Below are 21,440 nucleotides of genomic sequence, written 5' to 3' on the forward strand. Positions count from 1 at the left end.
ACATGTACCATGCTGCATCTTGGTCCTCTTCTTCAAACAGCCATTACAGTTTGTTGATTTAAAGCACTTATCCTGTACTTCTACACATTTTATAATGACTTATGCCATGTTAATAAGATATCTAGTTAACTAAAGGTAGAATAAATAAATAAAAATAAGAGACCTGAGTGAGAATGACTAACTAAATCAATGGGGGCCCACTGGAGGGCAGGGCCCCTGGGCAAGTGCCCGGTCAGTTTTCAACCATGATTACTACAAGTGTAGATAGCTGGTTAGATTAAATACCAATCAAACAATTGTGAGCTGACATGGCTAATTGAGTGACTGACATAACAAGAGAAAAACTGCTGATGCACAACCAAATTTAGAAATTGCACCTGGTGTATTCTTACTCTCAATACATATCACTGTACACGTCACTTCTTGTTGAACACGGAACGAACGAGAGCTCGGTTTGTTGTTTTGGAAAGTTTTGAACATTTTTTGAGTAGTTTTAGTAGCTAGCTACCATTTGAGTTAGGATCCAGCGAGGTGTTTGGAATCAGTTGCTGGCACGCTACAGTACTATCTGTCCAGTGATCCTGCTGACCAAGGCCAAGCAACTTTTACTGGTTCTAACAGCTGACCTACCAGCTTGCTGCCAGCTCTTAGCAAACTGGTAAAAAAAATGGTGTTTGGTCAAATACAATGCTGTTTCTCTGTAAACAAATTAACAACAGACGTTCATTGGAATTATAGAGAAGGGCACTCAACATGTATTGCACTGACACAAATGTCTGATGATTGGTTGAACATTTTTTATAATAATAGGATTGTGGGGGCTGTACTGTTAGATTTCAGTGTAGCCTTTGACATTATTGACCTTTTGTTGAGAAAACATATGTGTTATGGCTTTTCAACCTCTGCCATATTGTGGATTCAGAGCTATCTATCTAATAAAACTCAGAGGCTTTTCTTTAATGGAAGCTTCTTTAATGTCAAATATGTAAAGTGTGGAGTTCCACAGGGTAGCTCTCAAGCCCCTCTACTCTTTTCTATCTTTACCAATGACCTGCCACTGGCTTTAAACAATGCTTGTGTGTCCATGTCTACTGATGATTCAACCATATACACATCAGCAACCACAGCTAATGAATTCACTGAAACCCACAAAGAGTTGCAGTCTGTTTTGGAATGGGTGGCCAGTAATAAACTGGTCCTGAATATCTCTAAAATGAATCAAATCAAACCAAATCAACTGACTGTATGGATGGGGACAGTATATCCGGAGAGAGACATAATTCCTTGAAACCATACAAACTGCCAGAAACGGAAAAATGGAATTGAATCATATACAGACTACAGTAATCCTTGCTGAGGTGATATTAATAAACTGTTTTTTTTTATCAGGTAGTCAAGTACTCTTTTACAACTGGGTCACATCTTAGAACAGACCTGATCAGTTTATTTTTACAGGATACCAGAGAAACTTCAAAGAGGAAGTCTCTCACAACGAAGGCTCAGCTTAGCGCAGGGAGGCCAGGGGCCACTCAGTCTTTTCTCCTGAAGAAAAAAAACAGAACATTAGCAAGTAAAATACTCAGAAGCGGTGGATGGTGTGCACGCCTCCTGAGTCGGACTAGAAGTCCACTCCGAATATCTCTTCTCCGGAATTACGTTTTTAGACATTTTTGAAAAAATATTCAAAATGAAAAGCTCAAACGTCTTGAGTCAATAAGTATTCAACCCCTTTGTTATGGCAAGCCTAAATGAGTTCAGGAGTAAAAATAAGTTGTACGGATTCACGCTGTGTGCAATAATCGTGTTTAACATGATTTTTGAATGACGACCTAATCTATGTACCCCAAGCATACAATAATCTGTAAGGTCACTCAGTCGAGCATTGAATTTCAAACAGCAATTTAACTTCCTAACTCAGTTGCCGGACAGGAAGGCAACTGCTCAGAGATTTCACAATGAGGCCAATTGTGACTTTAAAACAGTTACAGAGTTTAATGGCTGTGGTAGGAGAAAACTGAGATCAACATCTTTGTAGTTACTCCACAATACTAACCTAAATAACAGAGTGAAAAGAAGGAATATTGTACAGCATAAAATATTCCAAAACATGCATCCTGTTTTCAATAAGGCACTCAAGTAAAACTGCCCAAAAAATTGAAATGAACTTAAAGTCCTATATACAAAGCGTTATGTTTGGGGCGAATCCAACACAACACATCACCGAGTACCACCCTTCACATTTTCAAGCATGGTGGTGGCTACATAATGTTATTGGAATGCATGTCATTGAAAAGGACTAGGGATTTTTGGACGATAAAAATACATGGAATACAGCTAAGCAGAGGCAAAATCCTAGAGGAAAACTTGGTTCAGTCTGCTTTCCAACACACACTGGGAGACCAATTCACCTTTCAGGAGGACAATAACCTAAAACACAAGGCCAAATTTAGCCTGGAGTTGCTCAACAAAACAACACTGAATGTCCCTGACAGGCCTAGTTACAATTTTGATTTAAATTGGCTTAAAATCTATGCAAGACTTGAAAATGGCTGCCTAGAAATGGTCAACAACCAACTTGACAGAATTTGAAGAATTAAAAAAAGAATAATGTGCAGATATTGTACAATACAGGTTGGCAATGCTCTTAGAGATCTACCCAGAAAGACTCACAGCTGCAATCAATGCCAAAGACGCTTCTACAAAGTCTTGACTCAGGGGTGTGAATAATTATGTATATTAGAAATGTCTTAATTTCATTTTCAATACATTTGCAGAAATGTACAATTTACAATGTGTCATTATGGGGTATTGTGTCTAGATGGGTGATAACATTTGCATTTGTCATTTGTAACAAGTCAATTATTTTTGGTAGCCTTTTTACGTTGAAAATAAAACAAAAATTTGGTTCATCTTTCCCCATATTCCATCCAGTTCGCTTTATTTTTTTATTACATATTACAGTTGATCTTTCTTGAATAAGTTTCTCCAATTATTTATTCTGAATCTCTATTGTACAATTGTACAGTTTTTTGTTGCTATTTATCTGTACTGTTAGTCCTTCTATTTCATTTGTTAATATGAACTCTTTTGACCTAAATTGCTTTTGTTTTAAGATGCATATTGAATTGCATGGCCTCTAATGGCACATTTAAAAGTGTCCTATACAATAAGGGCATCTGCTGTACCCAGGTTATGTCGGAGAAAGTCAGAAATAAATTATTCTGTCCTAGTTTAAAAAAAGTTATCACCCTTCGATTAAATTGAATTAGATTACATTTCCAATGTCCTCACCAACGTGGAAATTCTGTAATAGTAATGTACAGTACCAGTCAAACGCATGGACACACCTACCCATTCAAGGGTTGTTCTTAATGTTTTACTATTTTCACAATTGTAGAATAATAGTGAAGACATCAAAATGATGAAATAGCACATATGGAATCATGTAGTAATCAAAACAGTGATAGATTTTAGATTTTAGATTCTTCAAAGTAGCCACCTTTTGCCTAGATGACACTCTTGGCATTCTCTCATCCAGCTTCATGAGGTAGTCACCTGGAATACTTTTCAATTAACAGGTGTGCCTTGTTAAAAGTAAACGTGTGGAATTTCTTTCCTTCTTAATGTGTTTGAGTAAATCAGTTGTGTTGTGACAAGGTAAGGGTGGTATACAGAAGATAGCCCTATTTGGTAAAAGACCAAGTCTATATTATGGCAAGAACAGCTTAAATAAGCAAAGAGTAACGACAGTCCATAATCACTTTAAGGTCAGTCAATCCAGAAAACCATCAAGCACCATGATGAAACTGGCCCTCATAAGGACCGCCACAGGTAAGGAAGACCCAAAGTTACCTCAGGAATTGCAGCCCAAATAAATGCTTCACAGGGTCCAAGTAACAGACACATATCAACATCAACTGTTCAGAGGAGACCGCGTGAATCAGGTCTTCATAGTTGAATTGTTGCAAAGAAACCACTACTAACACAAATAATAAGAAGTCTCTGCTTGGGCCAAGAAAAAGGGCATTGTACATTAGACAGGTGGAAATCTGTCCTTTGGTCTGATGAATCCAAATGTGAGATTTTTGGTTCCAACCACTGTGTCTTTGTGAAGTGCAGAGTAGGTGGTCAGGTGATCTTTGCATGTGTATTTCCCACGTGAAGCTTGGAGGACGAGGTGTGATGGTGTGGTTGTGCTTTACTGGTGACACTGTCTGTGATTTATTTAGAATTCAAGGCACACTTAACCAGCATGGCTACCACAACATTCTTCAGCAATATGCCACCCCATCTGGTTTGCGTTCAGTGGGTCTATCCTTTTTATTTTAACAGGACAATCACCCAGCACACCTCCAGCCTGTGTAAGGGCTATTTGACCAAGAAGGAGAGTCATGGAGAGTTGCATCAGATGACTCGGCCTCCACAATCACCCAACCTCAACCCAATTGAGATGGTTTGGGATGAGTTGGACCGCAGTGTGAAGGAAAATCAGCCAACAAGTGCATTGCATATGTGGAAACTCCTTCAAGACTATTGGAAAAGCATTCCAGGTGAAGTTGGTGTCAAGAGTCAAGAGTGTGCAAAGCTGTAATCGAGGCAAAGGGTGGCTACTTTGAAGAATCTAAAATCTAACATATATTTTGATTTGTTGAACACTTTTTTGGGTTACTACATGATTCCATATGTGTTATTTCATAGTTCTGATGTCTTCACTATTATCCTCCAATGTAGAAAATAGTAAAAATAACAAAAAACCCTTGAATGAGTAGGTGTGTCCAAACTGTATATGAAAAGTAGGTAGGTGAAAAGGTTCTATTTCCGCGGCGTACACCTCACTGACAATATGAAATGGTGCACCCACACAGACAGTGTGGTAAAGAAGGCACAACAGTGGCTCTTCAACATCAGGAGGCTGAAGAAATTTGTCTTGGCCCTCACAAACCCTCACAAACCTTTACAGATGCGCAATTGAGAGAATCCTGTCGGGCTATATCACCTCCTGGTAAGGCAACTGCACCGTCCGCAACCGCAGGGCTCCCCAGAGGGTGGTGTGGTCAGCCCAGAGCATCACTGGGGACACACTGCCTGCCTTCCAGGGCAACTACAGCCCCCGATGTCACAGGAAGGTCAAACAGATCATCAAGGACATCAACCACCTGAGCCAAGGCCTGTTCACCCCATCATCATCCAGAAGGCGAGGTCAGTACAGGTACATCAAAGCTGGGTCCGAGAGACTAAAAATCAGCTTCTGTCTCAAGGCCATCAGACTGTTAAATAGCCATCACTAGCCAGCTACCACCCAGTTACTCAACCCTACACCTTAGAGGCTGCTGCCCTATGAACATAGACTTGTACTCACTGGTCAATTTAATAATGGAACACGAATCACTTTAATAATGTTTACATGAGACTCTCATTAACACGCTGGTGTTCTCCGTTTTTCTCTGCAACCCCCAGCGTCTTGGGACTCGTCTGAAGTCAGTACAGCTTATCTGCCAACTTCTGTCTTTCCCTTTCCTAAAAGTTTGGGCTATATACTAATCCGACTCCTATCTGCAAAGGTGAGACTCTCACTGACACGTACACCTTGGTTGCTTTGCTCTAGGATGCCTCACAAGACGCCTCACAGGCCTCACAAGGCTCATCTGAACGTACCATGGTATCAGTTGAAAAAATGGATGTAAGTATATAAGGAGACTGTTTAGTGCCAAAAATAAGGGGTTAAATACATGTAATATCTATATATATATATATATATATATATATATATATAAATGTTTCCTGATCTTTCTTATACCTCTAAGATATATGTTCACGTTGTAAATCTGTTAATCAGTGCATTTGTAAGGGCTAATAGCAGTAAGGCCAAAACACTTTTTTCATCAAAAAATGTGTTTTTGTATTTTTTTAATGCTTCATGGGTCTTAGGCTCTTATGGGTTAAGGTGTTAGGATACATAGATTGTGTGCGGTTATCTTTCACCATACAAACTGGTAATAACTTGTTTCATCCCACTTGACATCCATACAAAACAATCTATAATTTAATAGTGGAAAGCTCATGTCATAAACAAATATTTAGCTATTTACAGCACAGTATCTTCATTTCATTTCAATGATATCAGAAGCAAACTTCAGTAGCAACATTGGTTTTGGTAATACCTCAATATTCTCTTCAGGTATTTTAATTTGTAGCATTTGTAACATCACAAAATTCACCAATTTCAGAGATGAACCTATCAAGGAAAGCAATATCCCAAATGATTATTTTAAAAATGTAGTTTATAAAAAAAATATGTATTTCAATATGTATTTTAAGAAATACAAAAGTAGAAGTACATAGAAGACAAATACCTGAGTACCCCACATGATAATCATTACAACAAATATATAGGTGCACATTCCTAACCCATTTTCATAGTGCCAAAATAAACACCATATATAATATGTATACAACAATACACAGTAACCCTCTTTTACCAGTTTTGTTGGTTTGCGCTTAAGAATAATAAAAAAGCATGTCATTTTCACAAAACTATTCATATTTTACATTTACCAAGAAAATATAAATCTAGCTCAGTTTTTAGTAAGTATAAAAATGTAGCACAATCAGGAGCGTCACTAATTCCACTTCAAGTATGCTCTTCATCAAGGAGTGTGGAGTCTGTCAATAATATCACTTCTTCTTTGTGTTCATATAGGCTCATATAAGTTCATATATAGGCTATAGCCTACAGATATATTTACACATGATGCTTCAACTTTATATTTATCACTCTTTAACAAGGTTGTACAAACAGAGGTCAAATGTCTCGTACAACAGCGGTAGGTCCAAAAACAAGCACTTTGAGCTAAGGCCTCTACATATACACACAGTAAAAGCTGCAGGTGAACATTTTAAGAATAAAAATACATTGAACTATACACTATCGCGTTCACATTCACAAACAATCATCTGTATTTTTTTCTTCCCAGTGACTTTTTGTTAAATAGATACTTCTTCAAAAGTCTAATCTTGGTGCTGACACTGTCTTCCTCAGTGGGGGAGTTGCCAAAGCAATTTCTGCACACAACGATGCTTTTGGAAGGAGAGAATAAAACAGAATACAAACAGATTATCTACAGGGACAAATATAACATATAATGTATGTTATATTTATACTCTGCATAAATGTTTTTGTAAGAGATAGTAAAGCAATTGTGTGCTGTTTACTACAGGTGGTATGACATATGTTTTTCATACAGTACCAGTCAGAAATTTGGACACTCCTACTCATTGAAGGATTTTCTTTATTTTTAAAAACTATTTTCTACATTGTAGAATAGTAGTGAAGACATCAAAACTATGAAATAACACGTATGGAATCATGTAGTAACCAAGAAATTGTTAAACAATCTACATATATTTGATATTTGAGATTCTTCCAAATAGCCACCTTTTGCATAGATGACAGCTTTGCAAACTCTTGGCATTATCTCAGCCAGCTTCATGAGGATAAGAGGTCTGCCTTGTTAAACATATATTTTTTTAATGTCTTTCCTTCTTAATGTGTTAAAGGCCAATCAGTTGTGTTGTGACAAGGTAGGGGTGGTATACAGAAGATAACCAATCAGTTGTGTTGTGACAAGGTAGGGGTGGTAATACAGAAGATAACCAATCAGTTTTGTTGTGACAAGGTAAGGGTGGTATACAGAAGATAGCCCTATTTGGTAAAAGACCAAGTCCATAGTATGGCAAAAACAGCTCCAATGAGCAAAGAAAAACATCATTACTTTAGGACATGTAGGTCAGTCAATCCAGAAAATGTCAAGAACTTTGAAAGTTTCTTAAAGTGCAGTCTTAAAAACCATCAAGCGCTATGATGAAACAGGCTCTCATGAGGACCACCACAGGAAAGGAAGACCCAGAGTTACCTCTGTTGCAGAGGATACATTCATTAGAGTTACCAGCCTCAGAAATTGCAGCCCAAATAAATACTTCACAGAGTTCAAGTAACAGACACATCTCAACATCAACTGTTCAGAGGAGACTGCGTGAATCACGCCTTCATGGTCAAATTGCTCCAAAGAAACCACTACTAAAGGACACCAATAATAAGAAGATACTTGCTAGGGCCAAGAAACATGAGCAATGGACATTAGACCGGTGGAAATCTGTCCTTTGGTCTGATGAGTCCTAATTTGAGATTTTTGGTTCCAACCGACTCAGAGTATCTGAACAGATGATCTCCACATGTGTGGTTCCCATGGAAGAAGAGGTGTGATGGTGTGTGGGTGCTTTGCTGGTGACAATGTTGGTGATTTATTTAGAATTCAAGGCACACTCTGCATTCTGCAGCGATATGCCATCACATCTGGTTTGTGCTTAGTGGGACTATCATTTGTTTTTGACCCAACACACCTCCACGCTGTTTAAGGGATATTTGACCAAGAAGGAGAGTGATGGAGTGCTGCATCAGATGACCCGGCCTCCACAATCACCCGATCTCAACCCAATTGAGATGGTTTGGGATGAGTTGGACCGCAGTGAAGGAAAAGTATCCAAGTGCTCAGCATATGTGGGAACTCCTTCAAGACTGTTGGAAAAGCATTCCAGTTGAAGTTGGTTGAGAGAATGTCAAGAGTGTGCAAAGCTGTCATCAAGGCAAAGGGTGGCTACTTTGAAGAATCACAAATATAAAATATATTTTGATTTCTTTAACACTTTTTTTAACTAAATGATTCCATACGTGTTATTTCATAGTTTTGATGTCTTCACTATTATTCTACAATGTAGAAAATAGTACAAATAAAGAAAAACCCTTAATTGTGTAGGTGTGTCAAAACCTTGGCTGGTTCTGTATATTCTAAAAAACATCTCTAAAAATGATTTCTTTGCATCATGCTTGCTTCATAGCGTGCTGTTATGTTTGTGGATTTGTTTAGACAAAGAAAATAGGCAGACATACAATAGATTTAAGACAATTATAACATAGAATAGGCCTATACCGTTGCATTAGAACACCTATAGAAATATATGTTATCAAAGATAAAGGAGTGATTAAATACAAAAATAGGGGTGCTCATTTAATAAGAATAATGCAGTGTGGGAATGTACAATGTACAATAGTATATGAGATACTACAACAACTAAAAAGTGTAAACAGATACTATTGCCAATACTTTACAGTAACAATAAGCTGTTGCAATAGAAGTACCGTATGTCTGTTGCACTATGAGTAGATATATCATTTGTCCACGTCGCTGTCATCTAAACAGAAATAAGCTGCTACTTTGACCAGGAAGGTTACATAGACCAGGCAGGAGAGGAGAAGTTTGAATTGAACAGTGAACTGTTCCTGGCCATATACATAGGGCCATTCCAATGGCCAAAGACTATCAAGACAAAAGACAGTGTCAATTCAAAATATGGTATACGCTGCAAAATAAACAGAACAACAGCGACATTACATATTTTGCCAGCAAAATATGAGTTATCTAAAGAGCAGTATGTACATTTGTCCAAGTGCACCTAGATTATCATATTTGATCTAAATCAGTGCCATCTTCCTTCATTGGCATTATCCTTCTAAAAAGGCTCTTAGTAAACTCTAAACCACACTGCTTTCTGTCTACTTTACAGTAGCAGTGTATCAGTTTAAAGTGCATTGGGCTAAATGCTTTCCACATCATTCATATCCACTGTACAGCAAAGTTCGGATCGATTCTATTTTAATTCTATCAACAAAAAAAGTACATTCCAAATTCCAATGCCAATTTTCCTCATTGCTTTTTTTCATTGACTGAATTGAAATGGTATTGATCCCAACCCTGGAGTACAATGGAGTACATGCACTGACATGTAATCTGCAGAAAGCACCCTGTTCACTAAAGACACATGAGTAGAGTAAAGGCAAGTTGGGAGAAAGATATGTGAAGTTGCTATTGAACCAGGGAGTGCCTCATCCATTCCTCCACATCCCTCAAGGCATCAGGCTGCTAGTGCAAGAACAGGTTTAGGGAGGCAGGTTGCAGTGCAGTGCTTTTCCTTTCCTTTGTGAAGTGTTGTGGAACTGATAAGGTTAAAGGAACTGTTCTAAGGAAAGCAGATAGTTAGCTAGAGTAATGAACAAAACTTTAATAATACATTTGTATACAATGTCTGGAAAAGTAAATCAATGTCTGAGTAAGTCTCTCTCTCTTTCTCTTCTATTTTCTTTCTTTCTCTCTTTCTTGTTCTCTCTCTCTCTCTCTCTCTCTCTCTCTCTCTCTCTCTCACTCGCTCTTCTCTCTCTCCCTCTCTAATGTGGCTGGTGTGACAACACGTCTGAGCAGTTTGCAGTTAGCAAGGCTTTTGACATAAGACAGAGAAGATGTGTATTGCATGAAATGGTTTGGGTGGTGGAGTCAGGGAAAGCCCCCTTGACAAGTTAAGCTCTTCCATGGCAGTCTGTGTTGCAGCAAACAAGTGCAACAATACAGTATGCAAGACAAGGACAGTGAAATGACTTATAAAACTATAATATAACTACTCACAGTATTAGTTGCTCTTTGACAATCTCAGAGACAGACCACAACAAAACTGAATAGGTGTACTTGTTCTTTGTCCTCTTTTTCCCACACGAAGAAATCCCTCACTTCAGATGCATATCTCAATTTTAAAATCTTCAAAACACCTTAAAAAATTAAAATGTGTATTTGGCCCAGACCTTCATATATTTGTTTGGAATTATATAGTCAGTATCATTATGCTGCAGCAAATGTTAGTTAGTTTTCTCTGCCTTGGTTCGCTGCATTGATCACACACAGTTAGTTCAACATCACAGTCCTGGGGTGGGGATGGGGAGGGACGGCTCCTGTCTTGTCCAGCCCTCTACTGGAAGGTGTGTTCCCCGCGGACGATGTGAGATGAGAACTCGTAGCGGTCCTTACTGTGATGGCCACAGATGTTGCACTCCAGTGGGTCCCTGTAACCATGACAGCCCATGTGGATGGTGTACATAACGTGGTCCAGGAAGAGAACACAGCAGTGCTCACACTGGAACACCCTCACCTCCCGGCCTTCTCGCCCAAACACACGCACCCCGTCCCGACTCGTCTCTGCTGTCTCTCCCCGGGCCATCTCCGCTGTCAACCCCACCCCAGCCACCTCAGCCCCACCTTGCCCCTCCTCTCTCCCACCATTGGCTGGGCTGGGCCTGGACCTGGGTCGGGGGTGGGGGTTGTTTCGGTGGTTCCTGTGGTAACCCAGCCTCTCCTGTGGGCTGCTCCGTGCAGATTCGGCCGAGTCCAGCCCACTGTTGCTAGGACACTCTCTCTCCTCTCTGGTACCCTGGAGCTGGTGCTGCTTGGGTCTGGTGAGGGCGATGGGCCCGTTGGAGGAGGGAGTAAAGTCAGGAAGAGGAGGGTGCAGAGGTGAAGGATGAGGTGGGGCGTCCCGGCTGCTTGGTCGGTCCATACGGTGCCCTGGCCCTGGTTCCCGGGGGTAGACGTGGTGGAAGAGGGGGTTGCCCATGTTTACCACCTCAGCCATTGAGAGGGATGGGTGTGGACCGTGTGGACCGTGCGGATGGGGGTGGTGGACCAGGGGTCTCAGGGAGTCAGAGCCCAGGTAAGAGATGGCGTTGTTGATAGCCTGGTCCATCATGTGAGCCTGCATCAGCTCTGCCTCCTTCTCATACTTCAGACTCATGTCATAGCTCAGCTCTGGGTAACTGTAACGCATCATCTTCTCACCTGCACAGAGCACAGAATACATATTACCACAATGAAACTCACATATGTATGGAGAAAGTGTCTGGTTGAATGACACCTCTTGAAACCATGTTTAGCGACAACTAGTATACTATACATACAAGTGTAAATATATACTGTCGTATATGAATATGAGTGCCTGTCAAAGTTGAACCTTTTCCCTTTTGAGAAGCTATTATGTTCTTGTTTTTCGTATTGCATTATCTCAGAGGTTTTGTGTTTAATAGTGGAAATCCCCATCTATCTGAATGCACTGTTTAACCCCTCCAGAACAGGGATGCGGTGAGCTGTTTTGCCCCTCTCTCGATAAGAGCTATGGCAGAGATACAGGTGTAACAAACCACAGAGTGAAAAACATGCCCTAGTCTCTCTCATCCGCTCTCTGTGTCTCGCTCTATCTAATAGTGCAGTGAATTATACCTCACAAACAAAATAATTGTGTTCAACGCTAATATGCCCAGTAAATGTTTACAACTGTTTCGTAATACAAAGAAAAAGAATGTTTTTGATGATAAGTATTTATTGTAATTGAATGTAGAAATACAGTGAATAAGACCAATGGATCTGAAATCTAAATCTAAAACAATCGAACAAAAGGCTGAAATCTGTGATTAGTGTGTTCATTTCTACCATTAAATCAAGGTAATATTTTTGTTGCTAAACCTCTGCCCAGGCACGCAATTCCCTTTTTTGCATGCATAAACTCATCCTGTAACAGTTCGGTCAAACTGAACATAAAAAATCTAAACTGTAAACTGAATTTAACCTAACAGGTAAAATTCAATCAAAAAATGGAATGAACTAAATACCCCACAAAATACGCAGTGATATGAGGTAGATGCAAAACGTAAACAATATGGTGGGTCAATTTCTGTAACAACTAAGAGTGTTGACGTGAGAGGCTGAACTTCTCAGCTGTTTTGGTGCCCTGGCCACCACGCTGTGAACAGCATGAAGCACCCATGCGCATGCACAGACACTGTGTGTGACTGTGTGAGAGCAAAGTGTTGCATCTCACTCATCTCAATATCTCCGGTGCTGCTCGTGGTAAAGTAATTTTGCTGAGTCTACCTTTAATAACACATGAATAATTATCAAACACTGAAATATTTCAAATAGTTATTGTAAAGAAAAATGAAATGATGTATTGTCTTTTAAATACAATAGTTATATAAGCTTATATGAGTTATTGTGAGTTAGTGATCCTTGGGGTCAACACATCATTGTGCTCCCCATCACAGGAAGTGATGTGATGATTCTTACCCACAAACTTTTGTGGGGTGGTGCTCTTCCTCTTCCCCATGTTACTCTGCAGTCTCTCGATGACTGGTGGGCGGTCGAAGGTTGCCCTGGCAACAGCCTCGGCCAGGGGCCTCTGCTCTTTAGGGACCTCACCTAGGGGTCAGAGGTGTTTTTATTTTTTATTTCACCTTTATTTAACCAGGTAGGCTAGTTGAGAACAAGTTCTCATTTGCAACTGCGACCTGGCCAAGATAAAGCATAGCAGTGTGAGCAGACAACAAAGAGTTACACATGGAGTAAACAATTAACAAGTCAATAACACAGTAGAAAACAAAGGGGGAGTCTATATAAAATGTGTGCAAAAGGCATGAGGAGGAAGGCAAATAATTACAATTTTGCAGATTAACACTGGAGTGATGAATGATCAGATGGTCATGTACAGGTAGAGATATTGGTGTGCAAAAGAGCAGAAAAGTAAATAAATAAAAACAGTATGGGGATGAGGTAGGTGAAAAAGGGTGGGCTATTTACCAATAGACTATGTACAGCTGCAGCGATCGGTTAGCTGCTCAGATAGCTGATGTTTGAAGTTGGTGAGGGAGATAAGAGTCTCCAACTTCAGCGATTTTTGCAATTCGTTCCAGTCACAGGCAGCAGAGTACTGGAACGAAAGGCGGCCAAATGAGGTGTTGGCTTTAGGGATGATCAGTGAGATACACCTGCTGGAGCGCGTGCTACGGATGGGTGTTGCCATCGTGACCAGTGAGCTGAGATAAGGCGGAGCTTTACCTAGCATGGACTTGTAGATGACCTGGAGCCAGTGGGTCTGGCGACGAATATGTAGCGAGGGCCAGCCGACTAGAGCATACATTTGCTGAGTAGAGTGTTGGAAGCCATTTTGTAGATGACATCGCCGAAGTCGAGGATCGGTAGGATAGTCAGTTTTACTAGGGTAAGCTTGGCGGCGTGAGTGAAGGAGGCTTTGTTGCGGAATAGAAAGCCGACTCTTGATTTGATTTTCGATTGGAGATGTTTGATATGAGTCTGGAAGGAGAGTTTGCAGTCTAGCCAGACACCTAGGTACTTATAGACGTCCACATATTCTAGGTCGGAACCATCCAGGGTGGTGATGCTAGTCGGGCATGCGGGTGCAGGCAGCGACCGGTTGAAAAGCATGCATTTGGTTTTACTAACGTTTAAGAGCAGTTGGAGGTCGATGAAGACGGCTGCACAGTACTGTCTTTTATCGATGGCGGTTATGATATCGTTTTGTACCTTGAGTGTGGCTGAGGTGCACCCATGACCAGCTCGGAAACCAGATTGCACAGCGGAGAAGGTACGGTGGGATTCGAGATGGTCAGTGACCTGTTTGTTGACTTGGCTTTCGAAGACCTTAGATAGGCAGGGCAGGATGGATATAGGTCTGTAACAGTTTGGGTCCAGGTTATCTCCCCCTTTGAAGAGGGGGATGACTGCGGCAGCTTTCCAATCCTTGGGGATCTCAGACGATATGAAAGAGAGGTTGAACAGGCTGGTAATAGGGGTTGCGACAATGGTGGCAGATAGTTTCAGAAATAGAGGGTCCAGATTGTCAAGCCCAGCTGATTTGTACGGGTCCAGGTTTAGCAGCTCTTTCAGAACATCTGCTATCTGGATTTGGGTAAAGGAGAACCTGGAGAGGCTTGGGCGAGGAGCTGAGGGGGGGCGGAGCTGTTGGCCGAGGTTGAAGTAGCCAGGCGGAAGGCATGGCCAGCTGTTGAGAAATGCTTATTGAAGTTTTCGATAATCATGGATTTATCAGTGGTGACCGTGTTACCTAGCCTCAGTGCAGTGGGCAGCTGGGAGGAGGTGCTCTTGTTCTCCATGGACTTCACAGTGTCCCAGAACTTTTTGGAGTTGGAGCTACAGGATGCAAACTTCTGCCTGAAGAAGCTGGCCTTAGCTTTCCTGACTGACTGCGTGTATTGGTTCCGGACTTCCCTGAACAGTTGCATATCACGGGGACTATTCGATGCTATTGCAGTCCGCCACAGGATGTTTTTGTGCTGGTCGAGGGCAGTCAGGTCTGGGGTGAACCAAGGGCTGTATCTGTTCTTAGTTCTGCATTTTTTGAACGGAGCATGCTTATCTAAAATAGTGAGGAAGTTACTTTTAAAGAATGACCAGGCATCCTCAACTGACGGGATGAGGTCAATGTCCTTCCAGGATACCCGGGCCAGGTCGATTAGAAAGGCCTGCTCACAGAAGTGTTTTAGGGAGCGTTTGACAGTGATGAGCGGTGGTCGTTTGACTGCGGCTCCGTAGCGGATACAGGCAATGAGGCAGTGATCGCTGAGATCCTGGTTGAAGACAGCGGAGGTGTATTTGGAGGGCCAGTTGGTCAGGATGACGTCTATGAGTGTGTGTGTGTGTGTGTGTGTGTGTGTGTGTGTGTGTGTGTGTGTGTGTGTGTGTGTGTGTGTGTGTGTGTGTGTGTGTGTGTGTGTGTGTGTGTGTGTGTGTGTGTGTGTGTGTGTGTGTGTGTGTGTGTGTGTGTGTGTGTGTGTGTGGAAAAGCAGAATGAAAGTCTGCACCAAGGCCTGTAGGTAGTAGGTGGCTGGTGTATGAATGTCAAATAACTAAGTAGAGTTTACAGGGTACTCGCACTTACTCTACAATAAGGAGGCAGAGAAATACAATTGGTCTTCAATTGAACTTCATGCTTGAATGATCATTTATAAAAAGAGAAAGTGCAAGGTGCAGAAAAGTGACAAACAAAGCAGACGTTTCCACATCTATACCATCAACAGTGCTGTACCATATAGCACGTCTCTGTACCAGAGCAGGACATTGACACTCACCTGGATAAGGTCCGGTGATGGAGGTGGGATCCATGGCAACACTCTGAAGGTAGTTATGGCAACGCTCTTTATGCTCCTCCAATGAAATCCTCTGTTTGTAGCTCCGCCCACAGTAGTTGCACTTGTGTGGTTTGCCCACTAAACGAGAGAAATTACATCAAAATAACAAAATATTATTTTAATAGACAGATGGATGGACAGAGACAGAGAGTGGGCATGGTCCAAAGCATTTTTGTGGTGACGCAAATCTACAGTATGTGAACTCTCTAGGAGGTTGTAGTAAACGCATAGAACCTGTGGAGAACAGTCTATGTGAACTTTCTAGGACAGTGTTCCCAACTCCAGTCCTCGAGTACGCCCAATAGTACACCTTTTGGTTGTAGCCCGAGACAAGCACATATGATTCAACTTGTCAACTAATCATCAAGTCCTCAATGAGTTCAATCAGGTGAGTTGGTCCGGGGCTAAAACAAAAATGTGTGCTGGGAAGTGGTGGGAAGTGATTCATGCTGCCAGTTCCATTCAGATGGGGTTTATGCTGGTGAGACAGGCCAAAACCTCACCTAGCTTTCCCACAGAGAAGATCCATCCGTTGATCCTTCCTTCCTTCCTTCAATCCTTCCTTCCAATCTTTCCTCATTAATTTATGAATTCTACTTCATTCGTTCACTCATGAATGAATTACTCATTAATGAATGAATAAATGAATAAATTCACAATGAGTTGGCGGTCCAGACAACACCCACCAGTGACCCAGACTCTGGCCCAAAATAGGAGCAGTTCACGTGATAAAATGTATAGCAGAGGTGACTACGTCACTAGAAACTACCTGACCTGTTACTGTGGGAATAACATGTTTCAGTCTGATAACTAAGATACTTTTATCTAAAGGGACTTACAGTCACGCGCGCATAGATTTAATGTATGGGCGGTCTTGGGAATCAAACCCACTACCCTGGCATTATAAGAATACAATGTTCTACCAACTTAAGTAATATAATGTCACGGTAATGGAAAAACACCCTGAACTGTCTGTCTGCTCCAATGATCTAGGCCAAAGCACCTGCGAACTGTCGCCAGCTGCCAGCCGCAATGGGCAGTTACACTTTCATGTTGGAATAGGCAACACACACACACACACACCTCATTTACACAACCTCCCCCACGTGGCCTTTTGCAGATGTTGGATGTATCACCAAAATCCCGCTTTCAGCAGCTATTCTTGAACATGCAAATAGCCTCAACCCTCTCAGCCTTTAGACTCAGTCGGCTGCATCTATTTGGGTGACAAACAGGAACTTATTGTTTCTTGTCTCAGAAACCTTTTATTGTCTCATGTAATGTCAAAAATGAGTGACCACATAGCTCTCCATGTAGCATCTAAAACACCTCCAAGAACAACCAATCACGTGCACACTACACATTTGCACAGCAATTCTAGGAATGATTTCATATTGCCATTCAACAATGTGCTTGTGATGGGTTCAGATACTGTACAACACAATCCATGCAGTGCCAATCTGTGACACCTACAGCACCCAAAGTCACAGGAAGGCCAAAAAGATCATCAAGGACAACAGATATTACTGCATTGTCTGTACTAAAAGCACAAACATTTCCCTACACTCGTATTAACATCTGCTAACCATGTATGTGTATGTGTATGTGACTAATACAATTTAATTTGATTTGATTTTGATTGTACAATACATTGTCACTGTCTCTCTCGCTGTTTCTCTGTCTCTGTCTCTTTCCCCTCTCAATCTCTTCACCTGTTTCCTGGCACTGTGTCATGTATCTCCCAGGGGGCAGGGAGGGACAGAGAGAGAGAGAGAAGAAGGGAGAAGAGCCCTTTCAACTACAGCCTTGTACGTAAGAGAACGGCATGCAAACCTACTCCGTATGCCACAGAAGAGTGCCTAACATTCCATTCAACGCTCAGGTTGTGTAGTAGGTAGGTTGAGGGGCGGAGGGGATTCAGACAGTAGGTAGGTTGAGGGGCGGAGGGGATTCATATAGTATGTAGGCTGAGGGGCAGAAGGGATTCATATAGTAGGTAGGTTGAGGGGTGTAGGGGATTCATATAGTAGGTAGGTTGAGGGGCGGAGGGGATTCATATAGTATGTAGGTTGAGGGGCGGAGGGGATTCATATAGTAGGTAGGTTGAGGGGCGGAGGGGATTCATATAGTATGTAGGCTGAGGGGCAGAAGGGATTCATATAGTAGGTAGGTTGAGGGGCGGAGGGGATTCATATAGTATGTAGGCTGAGGGGCAGAAGGGATTCATATAGTAGGTAGGTTGAGGGGCGGAGGGGATTCAAACAGTAGGTAGGCTGAGGGGCAGAGGGGATTCATATAGTAGGTAGGCTGAGGGGTGAAAGGGGATTCATATAGTAGGTAGGCTGAGGGGTGAAAGGGGATTCATATAGTAGGTAGGCTGAGGGGTGAAAGGGGATTCATATAGTAGGTAGGCTAAGGGGTGAAAGGGGATTCATATAGTAGGTAGGCTGAGGGGTGAAAGGGGATTCATATAGTAGGTAGGCTGAGGGGTGAAAGGGGATTCATATAGTAGGTAGGCTAAGGGGTGAAAGGGGATTCATATAGTAGGTAGGCTGAGGGGTGAAAGGGGATTCATATAGTAGGTAGGCTGAGGGGCGAAAGGGGATTCATATAGTAGGTCGGCTGAGGGGTGAAAGGGGATTCATATAGTAGGTAGGCTGAGGGGTGAAAGGGGATTCATATAGTAGGTAGGCTGAGGGGTGAAAGGGGATTCATATAGTAGGTAGGCTGAGGGGTGAAAGGGGATTCATATAGTAGGTAGGCTGAGGGGTGAAAGGGGATTCATATAGTAGGTAGGCTGAGGGGTGAAAGGGGATTCATATAGTAGGTAGGCTGAGGGGTGAAAGGGGATTCATATAGTAGGTAGGTTGAGGGGTGAAAGGGGATTCATATAGTAGGTAGGCTGAGGGGTGAAAGGGGATTCATATAGTAGGTAGGCTGAGGGGTGAAAGGGGATTCATATAGTAGGTAGGCTGAGGGGCAGAGGGGATTCATATAGTAGGTAGGCTGAGGGGAGAAAGGGGATTCATATAGTAGGTAGGCTAAGGGGTGAAAGGGGATTCATATAGTAGGTAGGCTGAGGGGTGAAAGGGGATTCATATAGTAGGTAGGCTGAGGGGCGAAAGGGGATTCATATAGTAGGTAGGCTGAGGGGTGAAAGGGGATTCATATAGTAGGTAGGCTGAGGGGTGAAAGGGGATTCATATAGTAGGTAGGCTGAGGGGTGAAAGGGGATTCATATAGTAGGTAGGCTGAGGGGCGAAAGGGGATTCATATAGTAGGTAGGCTAAGGGGTGAAAGGGGATTCATATAGTAGGTAGGCTGAGGGGCAGAGGGGATTCATATAGTAGGTAGGCTGAGGGGAGAAAGGGGATTCATATAGTAGGTAGGCTAAGGGGTGAAAGGGGATTCATATAGTAGGTAGGCTGAGGGGCAGAGGGGATTCATATAGTAGGTAGGCTGAGGGGAGAAAGGGGATTCATATAGTAGGTAGGCTAAGGGGTGAAAGGGGATTCATATAGTAGGTAGGCTGAGGGGTGAAAGGGGATTCATATAGTAGATAGGCTGAGGGGTGAAAGGGGATTCATATAGTAGGTAGGCTGAGGGGCAGGGGGGATTTATACAGCACTACTACTTACTACACCTTCATTTGCTGCCTACACTGACTGGAGGAGAGTGAAGAATGAATTTAGCCTAAAAAACAGGATGTGAAAATTAGAAAAAGGTCAAAAGAGAATGAAAGAGACAGAGAGAAAGACAGACAAGAGACAGAGAGAAATACCCTCTGGTTATGGGTAGCTGCATATGAGTACTTCTAGGAGGACAACACTAGAGATGGCGGCGTACTGTTGTCTGTCCTGTGTCTCAAAGACACGGCAGTGGAGACCACAGAGAGAGAGGGGTCTTTGATGCAGAGCTAGGACAGTGAGTTACAGTTAGAGCAACACAGCACAGCGTTTCTTTAGTCTCCCCATATATCTACAGAGAACCGAGAGTTCCTTTCTGAGGAGACTAGACGTGAGCAGGTTATAGGAATGAAAGGAACATCATGTCCTGGGTGCCTAACCACAGCCCTTGTCTGTCTGCAAACAAAGCTTCAGAGAGATGCATCCATCCAACAATGAGAAACAATGATATTTGTGGGGACTGTTGCTAATCTGTCTCACACAAACTTAGACACAAGTCAGACGAGATCATGCTTTTGGTTACTTCGAGACAGACCTGTTCTATAGCCTGTTCTATAGCATCAACTATTTGACAAGTTGAGAATTTATTGAAACCAGGATATGATACTCAGTAGTAACCACAGGAATAAAAAAAGTTAAAACAAGCATGACTCAATATAGAGGGAATAGGTGAATAAAGGAGTCACAGAGATGAGGAGGAAGAGGAGGATGAGGAGGAAGAAGAAGGAAGAACAGAGGCGGCAGGGAGGCTGACCTGAGTGTGTGCGTAGGTGGCCTGTGAGTGCATCACGACGGCGGCAGGCGTAGCTGCAGAAGGGGCATTTGAAGGGCTTCTCCCCCGTGTGCAGCTTAATGTGTCTCAACAGGTTGCCCTTCTGAGTGAACGACACACCACACTGGTTACACTGGAATGGCCTATCACCTGAGAGGGCCACAGGAAGTGTTACACTGGAATGGCCTATCAGCTGAAATGGGTGCAAAGTGCAAGCTCACTTCACTCACAGTCCCACTTTAACATAGTGCCAGATCAGCAACACACAATAACCACAGAAACTCAGCAACCTAGTCTTGAGTTGCCACACTTTTCACTGGGATTTTGGACCGAACGAACTTAAGTACAGAAATTGAGGTTCACAGCGACCCAACAACAATCAACACATTTCAATGGTAAAACATGTACGTCATTTAGCAGACACTCTTATCCAGAGAAACTTATAGTAGAATAAATATAATTTTTTCGTACCAGTCCCCCCACGAGAATCAAACCCACAACCCTGGCGTTGCAAGTGCCATGCTCTACCAGCTACACAGGACCTATACATGGCTGGACTGTGGAGGTGAACAAACCCTAAACTCATCAATTGCTAACCTCGTCCTCAGCCTCAATTAAACAAACCCTAGCTGAGACTAACAAACGTTGCCAATATTACTTCAAGGAGGATTTTCAGTGCCGAGAAAAACAAACTGCTGTGTGGTTTCTGATGTGCACGGTGTACTATTGATACATTTGAACTAGATCTTACTGTAGTAACGACAGAGACATTTATATCTCCAGAAATAGAGTGTGGTGAGATGAGGTGTTAGCTCTGTTCCTATTCGCTCTGGGTCTCTACTACAGCTTTCTCTCTTTCTATCACCACACAGTACAGTAGGTACATATTTACAATGTTTCCGTCCCTAACCAGACCCAATGTATGGTTATAGGAGGGACAAACATACACACATGCACACACCATATGTATAAGTTAAAAGTATTATGTTAAGCGTTGCTGTCAAAGTGTCTTCAGATGGAAGACGGTTTAGAGAGTCTTACATTGAGTCTCATAGTCTTGCATTGCTAAACGTGCTGTATACGTTTAGTGCCCAGTTTTACCATCGGT

General features: G+C 42.2%; 1 protein-coding gene across 4 annotated transcripts in view; it reads right to left on the bottom strand.

Moving 5' to 3' along the window:
* Positions 1-5,890: 5,890 nt before the first annotated feature.
* Positions 5,891-21,440, bottom strand: part of LOC109875749 (zinc finger protein Helios) — a 33,720-nt gene continuing 18,170 nt past the window's right edge. For 3 of the 4 annotated variants that reach the window (XM_020468170.2, XM_020468168.2, XM_031805902.1), the window contains 4 exons: positions 20,315-20,482; positions 15,815-15,952; positions 12,996-13,127; positions 5,891-11,714 (listed from right to left, as the gene is read on the bottom strand). In XM_020468170.2, coding sequence (XP_020323759.1) covers positions 10,852-11,714; positions 12,996-13,127; positions 15,815-15,952; positions 20,315-20,482 — 1,301 coding nt within the window. In that variant the 3' untranslated portion in view covers positions 5,891-10,851. The remainder of the gene's footprint in view (positions 11,715-12,995; positions 13,128-15,814; positions 15,953-20,314; positions 20,483-21,440) is intronic. The other variant, XM_020468169.2, reaches the window with a different exon arrangement.

This window comes from Oncorhynchus kisutch, linkage group LG26 (genome assembly GCF_002021735.2).
Source record: "Oncorhynchus kisutch isolate 150728-3 linkage group LG26, Okis_V2, whole genome shotgun sequence".
Classification (NCBI taxonomy): Eukaryota; Metazoa; Chordata; class Actinopteri; order Salmoniformes; family Salmonidae; genus Oncorhynchus; species Oncorhynchus kisutch.